Source organism: Nematolebias whitei, chromosome 16, assembly GCF_014905685.2.
Source record: "Nematolebias whitei isolate Nwh7 chromosome 16, NemWhi1, whole genome shotgun sequence".
Taxonomy (NCBI): Eukaryota; Metazoa; Chordata; class Actinopteri; order Cyprinodontiformes; family Rivulidae; genus Nematolebias; species Nematolebias whitei.
In genome coordinates this window covers 21,654,862-21,666,146 of record NC_056513.1, presented here as the reverse complement: position 1 = coordinate 21,666,146, position 11,285 = coordinate 21,654,862, and the positions used below count along the sequence as shown (strand labels likewise).

General features: G+C 39.1%; 2 protein-coding genes across 2 annotated transcripts in view; one reads left to right on the top strand and one right to left on the bottom strand.

Annotated features, from left to right (window-relative positions):
- Nucleotides 1–3,034: 3,034 nt before the first annotated feature.
- LOC119422419 (synaptogyrin-1) overlaps nucleotides 3,035–11,285 on the bottom strand; it is a 30,737-nt gene continuing 22,486 nt past the window's right edge. The window contains exons 3-4 of the mRNA XM_037689788.1: nucleotides 7,846–7,991; nucleotides 3,035–4,500 (exon numbers count right to left, since the gene is read on the bottom strand). Coding sequence (XP_037545716.1) covers nucleotides 4,285–4,500; nucleotides 7,846–7,991 — 362 coding nt within the window. The 3' untranslated portion in view covers nucleotides 3,035–4,284. The remainder of the gene's footprint in view (nucleotides 4,501–7,845; nucleotides 7,992–11,285) is intronic.
- The window catches only part of ift27 (intraflagellar transport 27 homolog (Chlamydomonas)), a 41,332-nt gene continuing 40,317 nt past the window's right edge, over nucleotides 10,271–11,285 (top strand). The window contains exon 1 of the mRNA XM_037689790.1: nucleotides 10,271–10,299. The gene's annotated coding sequence lies outside the window, so the exon portion shown is untranslated. The remainder of the gene's footprint in view (nucleotides 10,300–11,285) is intronic.

Below are 11,285 nucleotides of genomic sequence, written 5' to 3'. Positions count from 1 at the left end.
CAAAAAATTAGCATATCATGAAAAGGTTCTCTAAACAAGCTATTAACCTAACCATTTGAATCAACGACGTAACTCTAAACACCTGCAAAAGATTCCTGAGGCTTTTAAAAACTCCCAGCCTTGTTCATTATTCAAAACCACAATCATGGGTAAGACTGCCGACCTGACTGCAGTCCAGAAGGCCATCATTGACACCCTCAAGCAAGAGGGTAAGACACAGAAAGAAAGGGCTGAACGAATAGGCTGTTCCCAGAGTGCTGTATCAAGGCACCTCAGTGGGAAGTCTGTGGGAAGAGAAAAGTGCGGCAGAAAACGCTGCACAACGAGAAGAGGTGACCGGACCCTGAGGAAGATTGTGGAGAAGGGCCGATTCCAAACCTTGGGGGACCTGCGGAAGCAGTGGACTGAGTCTGGAGTAGAAACATCCAGAGCCACCGTGCACAGGCGTGTGCAGGAAATGGGCTACAGGTGCCGCATTCCCCAGGTCAAGCCACTTTTGAACAAGAGACTGCGTCAGAAGCATCTCGCCTGGGACTGCTGCTGACTGGTCCAAAGTTATGTTCTCTGATTACAGTAAATTTTGCATTTCCTTTGGAAATCAAGGTCCCAGAGTCTGGAGGAAGAGAGGAGACACAGAATTCACATTGCTTGAGGTCCAGTGTCAAGTTTCCACAGTCACTGGGGTGTCATGTCAGCTGCTGGTGTTGGTCCACTGTGTTTTGTCAAGGGAAGGGTCAATGCAGCTAGCTATCAGGAGATTTTGGAGCACTTCATGCTTCCATCTGCTGAAAAGCTTTATGGAGATGAAGATTTCATTTTTCAGCACGACCTGGCACCTGCTCACAGTGCCAAAACCACTGGTAAATGGTTTACTGACCATGGTATTACTGTGCTCAATTGGCCTGCCAACTCTCCTGACCTGAACCCCAAAGAGAACCTGTGGGATATTGTGAAGAGAAAGTTGAGAGACGCAAGACCCAACACTCTGGATGAGCTTAAGGCCGCTATCGAAGCATCCTGGGCCTCCATAACACCTCAGCAGTGCCACAGGCTGATTGCCTCCATGCCACGCCACATTGAAGCAGTCATTCATGCAAAAGGATTCCCGACCAAGTATTGAGTGCATAACTGAACATGATTATTTGAAGGTTTGCGTTTTTTGTATTAAAAACACTTGTCTTTCATTGGTGGGATGAAATATGCTAATTTTTTGGGACAGGCATTTTGGGTTTTCTTGAGCTGTATGCCATAATCATCAGTATTAAAACAATTAAAGACCTGAAATATTTCAGTTGGTGTGCAATGAATCTGAAATATATGAAAGTTTCATTTTTATCATTACATTATGGAAAATAATTACCTTTATCACAATATGCTAATTTTTTGAGAAGGACCTGTAGTTGTTGATTCAGGATGACTTAAAATGTTTTTTGTTTGTTTTGCGTGATATGTTTAATTGAAATTTCCTTGTCTTGTTGAGAAATTGCTTTTTTTTTTTTTTTTTTAATCAATCTATTTAAAAAAGTTTTTTTTTTTTAACTAAGGACATTGGGGGCCTGATGGAGACTGTCCAAAAACTACTTTTGGCCCTCGGGCCTTAAGTTGTCCACGTCTGGCCTAAACTAATTCACCTTCCTTGGTGTGTAGATTTGTTTTTGTCTTTTTTTTTTCAGCAATTTCACACAAATAAGCTGCAAACTATTGGCTATATTTGCAATATTATGAATGAAATGTGCTTTGTTTGGGAGCAATCAATGATGTGATTTACTTAGTGAACTAATTGACATGACATGAACAGTAAGACCGCACCGCCCAATCGGAAATGTAATCCAAGGTGAGCTAACCTCCGAAAAACAAACAAGATGAATGTCATGGCGGCGGTAGTGAAGCTTTGGCATTTATCAGCCAGTTAGAATCCCCCTCCCCTTCTTTCACAACCTGTGTGTCAGACCTCAGCAGAAGCTACATGCCCTGCACCTGACAGAAGTCACCCACTACCTGCAAGTGGGCGACTGGAAACTGACATGTTGGCTAGACAGGCTATATGAAATACTGCACTGTATTCTTTTTAGGGGGAGGTCGGGGCCAGGCGCTCGTGCCACCCTTGACAAGATGCCACCCGGGGCAGCTGCCTACATCACCCAGATCAGAAACCACCACTGCATGGATCTGAAACATGCTTGACATATGGTGGGAGAGGACGATAAAAAAAAAATAAAATGCTGATCCATTAAACTAAATTTATATTTTAAAGCCATTCTTATATTTAAAGCCACGAAAATTCGTTAGAATATGAAAATTCAGCCACAGTGACGTTGAAAAGTAGCCAGGATCAACTTAAGGTATTTAACTAAATCCGAATAGTTTACAAATTGTTGGAAGTAAAACAAAACAAGCCAACAAACCACACATTAATGTCACAAAATATGAACTTGCAGGTACAAGTCTAACCAGTAGAGGGCGGTGTCGTTTCTGCATCTTTACCAAACTAACAATGATTGCAATCCTGTTTGTAATTAAAATGAATACATAAATAAATCATTCCATGGAGTCTCTTCACAGCAAATTGAAAAGCCAACTTGAGCATATTAAAATAAATAATTAAAAACAAAGCTTTTTTTTAACCATATTGGGGGAAAAAACAAAAACAAAGATAAACAACCAGGAAGGAAAAAAGTAGTGTTACAAATAATGAAAGAAGAAACAATCAATATAATATTCATTATTTTTTTATTATTATCTTTATTGTTTAAAATCAAACACATTTTTTTACCCATTCTTTTTCCTAGTGCTTTTTCAAACAGATTTCACGAAGGAACATCACACATTTCTACAGCTACACAGATCTAAAGTATAAAGTACATATGAGTATATATTCATAGATATTTATATATACTTTTGAAATTTGGTCACTCGTGTTTTTTTTTGTTTTATAGTAGGATATCTCTAAAATAAAAACATCTTCCTATCCAGAAAGCAACAGAAAAAATGAGGCACAAATGACATATATATTTGTGTGTGTGTATATATATATATATAGTCACACAAACACTCAATAGACAATAAAACTTCTTTATTTATTTTCAGATTATTTTTACAGGACTAGAATTGTGCCCTAAAATAAAGCAAACTCTTTCTGTCAAACATTGAAATACAGTAAATTATAGATTTACATACCGTATATTCAGAGATATAGGTAAACTTTATTGTATGAGGAAATCAAGCAATGCATGTTCATAAATACTCAGGATGTAGATCATTCTTTCATTTGAAAATTTATTTTTTAATCCATAAGAAAAAAATAAACTGTAAATCCTTCACAGCAGTTCTCTGTATAGTGACCAGACATTGACTTATATGGTTTTAATGAAACGCTGCATAATATGGACGAAGCTCGGTTTTGTTCCAAGAGCTTCATGCTCTTAAAGACTAAAACAATACAAAATCCAACTAAAGCTAAAGTTTCAACATGAAAGATTCAGAGGGTGAACTGTGGTGTATGTTGGGCGTACTCTTGCATGTTGGTATTTGCTTGACAGTCAGCACTAAGGCAACAATCGAGCAAAAGAAAAGAGCTTCGCAGAAAAGACAAACAGCGTATCTCACATTAGGAGAAAAAAGAACAAAACATAGATCTGTCAATAGACACATACACACACTCTTTTCATTTTACACAAAAGTGTTTTGTTGCCAGATATGCTTGTCTGTAATACACCATTAGGTTTTGTCCTCGAAAACGGGCATCTAATTTCAATGTGCCCTGAATCTGTCTGTATATGTGCGTTATACACAACACTGATGCAGTCATTGTGCCGACTGACCTTAAAAGATCAAAACTGTATGATTGCAAACATTGGTCGGCCTTGGGATGACCATTTCCCCAAACCTCCCCTTCTGCCAATAGTGTCCTAAACTCCCACAGGTCCTCAATACCTACAGTGACACTCACTCTTTGTAATCCACAACCTTAGATTCTTCTGAACTTGTTCATGTAAAGTGCAGAAACATACCAGAGGTTGTGTGTGACGTACATCAGAGTCTGGAACGATGTCTGAAATTTCTGACTTACACATCAGATGAAAATCAGCCAATCCCCACAATTCCTACTGCTTATCATTATTATGCCTGTGACTGAATAAAACTTTGAACAGTTTAGCGTAAAGTTGGACTAGAAGTGTTTGAAAACTGGTTCGGTTCGCGTTCAGTTTGACAGAAACAACGTAAAATACTTGAAATTAGAATTTTGGGGCATTTTCACGACGTCTAAATTAGACACTTGACATCTCAGTAGTCTTGACGCTGGTAGCCTCCAGTGCCATCGAAGGCCCCGTCGCTGTTCGTCTGGCCCCCTGCACCACCCGGGCTCTCCAAGTCATCCCCTCCAAACGATGTGTAGGGGGCTCCGGCTGCGTCCTGGCTGGGGTCAGTGTAGTCCTGCGAGAAGAGGGCCGAGTCAGCCCCCAGCTTGTATTTCTGGAAGGCGAAGAAGCACTGACCCGCCTTAGTCACAGTTGATCGGAGGTGGAGATGGATAATAAAAGGGCAAACGAGTTGCATTGATAGCAAATGAATGGTTGTGAAGACAGACGATGAAGCAGTGGTGTTAGAGCGGCGGGGTTGGGAGGGAAGAGAAACAGCAAGAAGAAAACATTGATTAGTGGAATAGAAAGCACACAAAGCTTATTAGAAAGTCTGAATGAGTCATTTAGTCAGTCACAGCGGGTTACTTCTGAAGGCAGCGAAGTAAAAAAGCTATTTCTGCATCGTTAATGAAGAGTACAACCTCAACCTTACCTCAGCTCACAGTGGAATAATCCCAGTAGGATCAAACAGTGTATGTGTTCAGTAATAAACAGCACGAGCTATAAATACTTAATACATATGCAACAAAACTGTTACTGGCTCTTCAGTTTGAAGCTGATTAAAAAATGCACCACTTCAAAAATGCTTTTCAGAACCCTTAAAGCAACACATACTAATCTTGAACCAAAAAAAAAAAATGAAAAAACAGCAATGGACGTAAAGCATGACCATTCAGGTATAGACAGCAACAGCAAAGAGAAACAAAATCTTGAGAAATTAAAGAAATAAAGTTTCATCAGCCGTACTTTACCATCATATTGATAGCACTATAATGTTTGGTAACTATTTGAAGATGGAGCCTTCAGTCAGACAGCTTAATTTTTCACAAACTGGAAATTAAAATCTATCTGTTTGTTTCCAAAGGAATTGTGGAAACAAGATTTTGACAAACCTATTATGTTCCATTGTGTATTTAACCACATAAATCCACGTCCCAACGCTGCGGTGCATTCTTTTAGGAGAGTGATCAACTGCGTTTCATGAACTGTTCAACTATGTGAAGGCAAGATGCTGAATATACATTCTTCATCGATTTACAAATTAAATCAATAAAGGTCAAACGAACATTGACCAGTTCCACTGTGAGCAATGCACTCTAGAAAATGCAGAAAAAAAACATAATGGTGTGACATTTTTGTGACTTTGACCTAATGAATATAAAGACAAAGGAACACACCTTAAGATTAATCATTAATGGGAAGATTAGTTATTGATTGGATGAAGAGGATGCTTATATGTCAAGACGTCACTCGTTTAAGGGTTTCTAATACTGTAAACTTGAACCCTATCTATCTAATCTAGTTGTTTTCTGAAACAAGTATTTTCCTACTTTTGACAACAAAATTAATTTTCTTCTTCATAATAATAATGTTATGTATTGTCATCATTGTATGTTCCCATATAAAGGTGAAATTGGCTCTGCATTTAACCCATCCACCACCAGGTGGAGCAGTGGGCAGCTATTGAAAGTACCTCGGGAGCAACTGGGGGTTAAGGTGTCCTGTTCAGAGACACCGCGAGATGTGAGATGATTGGGGATCGAACCCGGGACCTTCAAGCCTCGAGTCGACTGCCCTGCCCATCAAAGTTCATGCTCAATAATCCAGGTAAAGAATCCAACAAAGTTCAGTCAGGTCATCTGGATGGTTTTGTTTTTTTGTTGAGGTATTTTGTCCTTCATCCAAAGGATTTCATCAAGACTTAGCAGCATGACAGCTCAGTGGCTAGCGCTGTTGCCTCACAGCAAGAAGGTCCTGGATTCAATCCCCGGTTGGACCTGGGGTCTTTTGTGAGGAGTTTGCGTGTTCTTCTCGTGCTTATGTGGGTTTTCTCCGGGGACTCCGCTTTCCTCCCACAGACCAAAAACATGTATGTTAGGCTGCCTTCAGGCCCAGGCCTCCCTTTCAAAAGAGATCTCGTGATCTCAATGGGATGTACCTGGTTAAATAAAGGTTAATAAATAATAATAAATGAATCCGTGGAGCCACAAACAAACTAGGTCCCACAAGCAGCACACTCCCATAGTGGACAAACCAGTTTGCTGGTGATAAGATAAACAAAAAAACAAAACAAACAAGAAAACATCCAGATGACCTGACTGAACATTGTTGGATTTTGCTACCTGGATAACTGAGCATGAATTTTGATGTTTTGAACAACTTTGGCTTTGGCTGACTCAGAGGAGTCGACAGGGGAGAGGACCTGCTCCAGAAACCATCTTAACAGCAAACTGGTTGGTCCACTGTGAGGATGTGTTGCTTGTGGGACTCAGTTTGTGTGTGGTTCTTTGGACTGATGAAGTCATTTGGATGAAGGATGAAACATTAAAAAAAAAACTAAAAAATATTCCAGATGACCTGACTGAACTTTGTTGGATTTCATTTTCTTCCAAACAACAGTAATGATGAAATATACACGAAGGGTCAGTAGATGGGAATAACATTGACATTAGCCAATCGCAAAAGAACATTCTTAACTAACTCTTAACTAAAGACTTTCCCCCCAAAAATGCAGCTCTGTTCTTTAGCAATTTATTGGCAACAAAATCAGTTTCAAGCCAGTCAGATGTAGAAAGAATACACTAAATACATTTATAAAAATCTCCAATTTGAGTGTTGATTTTTATTTTTATTTTCCAAAATTATCGTTATCATGTGGATAAACAAGGTACAAAATGTTTGTTTTCTAAAATATCCGTATTAGTGTGATAAAAGCCTCAATGTACATCAATCTTAAAGTATAAAAACTAAATAAAAAACTGAAAAGACGTAAGATGATCTAATAGCCAAATATAAAGCCAATCAGTCAAACAGTAAGTTTGGTTCTCTTATTATATGTTGGTTTTATGACACAATTTTGAGGTCTGATAAAAGCTTCAAAATTCCAGTGGGCAGGTAGTTTTTCAAGTGAAAGAAACACAAAAGTGTAATTGTTTAGACATTTTAATTCACCAGCTGGTTCAGTCAACCTGTGCAGCAGTTCTCCCTACTGTTCTCACTGTTTAGATAGAGCCAAATGCACTTCCAGCAGTAATAGGTTACACCAGGTGCCCTTAAACCAGTTTGTTCATTATGAAGAAACACGAGTTTGTGCAACCAGCTGCAGAGGGTTGAGACAGCGAGGGGGAGGGGGGTGTTAGGAAGAACAGAGTCAGACAAAAGGCTGATGAGGCTGAGGAGGGAACAACTTGGTATATTCTTCTTCAAATGATATATGCTTTAATTTCCCCATAGAGAAGATAGTCTGAGCACCCTGTCAGGAAAAAAACAAACAAACAGCCATACTCTCATCAGTTCATTTGTCCACAAATGCAAATAAACATTTATACTTTTAGTTAATATGGACAAAACTATCAGTTTTATATTGTTCATCTGCTATAAATAAAAAAAGGAAGGGAACGGACTTAAGGCGTTCAGTCCTCACATGAGCCGCAGCGCCCTCCTAAAGTTTAATTAAAACAGTTTACCATATAATGATGCTTACCCAAGTGAAGACTGAGAAGAAAGCGAAAGTGATGGCTGCCCGGGCAGCATCTCCTCCCTCTCTCAGGGGGTTGTCCTCTGGCTTGGTCACCTGCCACTGGTTGGCCAAAAAGCAGAAACCCACGAACCACATGAAGGACCAAAATGCTAGAAGAAGAAGAATAAAAAAAAGTTAATACTTAACATTTTTTACATATACACCTTTTGTTCACTTTAGTAAGAAATAAAACGATACACTTAGTTTGGTTAATTCTTATTTAAGAGATGTTTTTGTTTAATCTGCTATCGAATAAAGTTTATTTACTGAATAAATAGTATTTGTTCAGCTTCTTTCTGAGTCTTGAGAAGGACTGTAGCTGAATCGGGTGGCAGGAGATGGGGTTGTAAAAACAGGATATGAAATTGCTACAAGATGGTTTGAGGACTGAATTTCGGATCAGCGGAGTAAGCAGCATTATGTCTCATAGAAAGCCACAATTATAAGTCATAACAAAGAGACAATTTCAGCCTTCATCTTTAAAGCATCATTTATTCTTTCCTTCCTCAATTGCAACAAAATGCCATCTCTTGTTGCCTCTTCCGGTGCATATACCCAACAAGGACAACTCCCCTTTTGTGTGGAAGGTATTCTAGGACGATATTCTTTGTACTTTGCTTTTAAGCTGCTACAGCTAGAAAAATATCTTGCCAACTAATCTGTTGTGGTTTTGCTTCTAATTGGTTCATTCAAAACAAACACTAATCCACACACGGGTGTCAATCTTAGACGTTTATTTTCTTTGCTGCACAGATTTATGACTACCCACATGTCTCATCGGGCTATGTTCGGCTGCTTCTTTCACTGACTATGAACAATGACAAGCAGTGCGGTATGGTGGGAAATGTGGACTGAACATCTCCCACCTACAAAAGTTTATTGAGGCATCTGAGCTGAAAGGGTGGTACAGTTTGTGGGTCAGAAAGTGTGCAATTGGAAGAAACTGTCACAATGCAGAGACTGCAGAGCTGGTACAGTAGATGCTACTTTGTTTCATGTATTTATGTTTAAGAGACCCAATATTGGCATTGACATGCCTGCCAGAAAAGCTTAGCTACTACAACAAGAAGACTAGAGTAGGAAATTTAATTGCACTTTCTCAAAACAAGATAAGGGAACTAAATCAGCTACAAACAAGGTGGACTTTCATAGAGCGCCACATGTAACGGGAGCCATCAAACAGTAAGAACTACCATAGCATCATATGTTTTCCTGCTGGCCACCAGAGCCAGTCATAATTTGAGAACAATATTATCTGAGCTGGAAGGGTGACAATATAAATGTAATCAGAAACATCCAAAGTACCAGTTGTTCCTTTGTTCGACTAATGTACAAATTGTCTAGGTACATTCGGTGAGAGCAACAGAGTGCGTTCATGATGAAATCAGGCAAGGAGAATCTTGCCTGTGACAGAAATTACCTCATTAAAAGAGTCAGTGCTTGACTACCTTTTCGTTATGTTCCCAGCAGTAGCACTGCCACAGACAAGTAGAGAAAGCCACCGTCAGACTCATCAAAGCACATCTCAGACACTTGTTAGTGCAAGAGGAGTACCTGTCTCTTTCTCATCCCTTTCACACCTCCTCTCCCCTTTCTGTGATAGAATAACTACATATCTATTTTTTAAACACGTGTGCATATTCCTTTAGAGCATTGAAATGTGATCAGTGGTAAACATCTACATAGAAAGAAAAGATATGCACAAAAATGTTGCAAAGAAAAATGAAAGAGGGAAAATGTAAGCACATGGAAGAGAAGTCTAAAGAGCAGTACTTATCCACTTGATAATATTTTGTATTGTCCACTCAGTTGTCCAAGCCCAGTTTTGATGCTGGTTTGCTATTTTTAATAAACACAGTGTCATAAAAAGTTAACAGAAGATAGTGCAAACCTCCAGTAAGCAGTGGAGTGGCTTGCATAGCCATGGTCTTCAACCAGAAAAGGGTGGATTTCCAGTTGTAGGTCAGGAATGAACTTCTGACTCAAGCAAATGGTAAAAGGACTTTACTTATATAGCACCTATCTATTCATCTACTCAAAGTGCTTTACAATACATTATGTGCCTGCTTTCCCCCATCCGCGCACATATAGCACTCTACTACATCTCTACAAAGCTAATTTAATTAAATAATTCTACAGAGTCTAATCAGTGTTACATTATTACACTGATGGGGCACACAAGGACATGTGACTGCATACTGCCAGGAATCACACCCCCCAACTCTATCAACGGAGGACAACTGCTCTAACCACTCAGCCGCAGCTGCCCCAAGTAGAAGGGTACAAGTATATTAGGATCTTGTTTACAAGTAGAGGTAGAGAGGAGCATGAGATCGATAGGTGGACTTACATAACATCTTGCTGTAATGTGGACTCTTTACTGGTTTCCCACAGTGAAGAGCTGAGCCGACAGGAAATGTGAGTTTCCCTACCTTTCAATCTATGCTGTAACTCTCAGTAGTCATGAATTATATGCTGTGACTGGGGAAAAAAATTGATTGTGAGTATGAATGGTTGAAATAAGCATTATCTTTAAAGATGAACATGCCAGCTACGAGTATTGTTTGGCTCATTGTAACAAAACCATATACATTAGTTACATTTGTTATTTTGAACCTCAACAGTAATTGTGTTCTGTACTGCAGCTAAAGCAGAGGTTACACTGTTCCTTCACTGATACTACTGTCTGCATGGTTTCTGGCTTAAACTGGTCCTTTGACCATGACTGGTGCCATTGTTATCTCATCTGTACTGAGAAACACTGTGGCTGTTCTCTCAAAGTGTATACATATCACACCCTCAGTTCCTCTTTGGACCTTTTTGCATCTCTTCAAATACTTTGTCACACCTTTATCAGTTCTGCAGGAAACATAAATAGCCAATGTAAATCATTTTTGGGTTTTACTAGTGTCATATCTGTTCTCCAGAAAGTGTGCTTCGTTTTTGTCCCAACAACCACTAAGTGCCATGTTCTTAGAGGAGCAATTGGGTCAAATTCCTTCGATCAAGAGGCGTTACTGTCGCTTGACATCAGTCAGCCACAATAAAACCAGAAGCAAGTGATAACATTGATTAGGCTGTAAAACTAATGTTCTGTTAGAAATCATTGATTCCATTTATGGATCTGGAATTTACTGGCTATAAATCATCTACATAAACTTTGTGACTTACCAACCAACCACATAAACCTCATACACCCTGCTCATGGCAGCAACATCCCACAGAAACTGCCAATATTTTTGTTATAAGACAACATCATAAGAATCAATCAGAGCTTCATCATGACCATGCTTCAAGAACAAAAGGAAATTGTAAAATAATACACAAGTAGTTTTTATGTATGTCTGTATGTTTGTCTGTATGTATGTATGTATGTATGTATGTATGTATGTATGTATGTATGT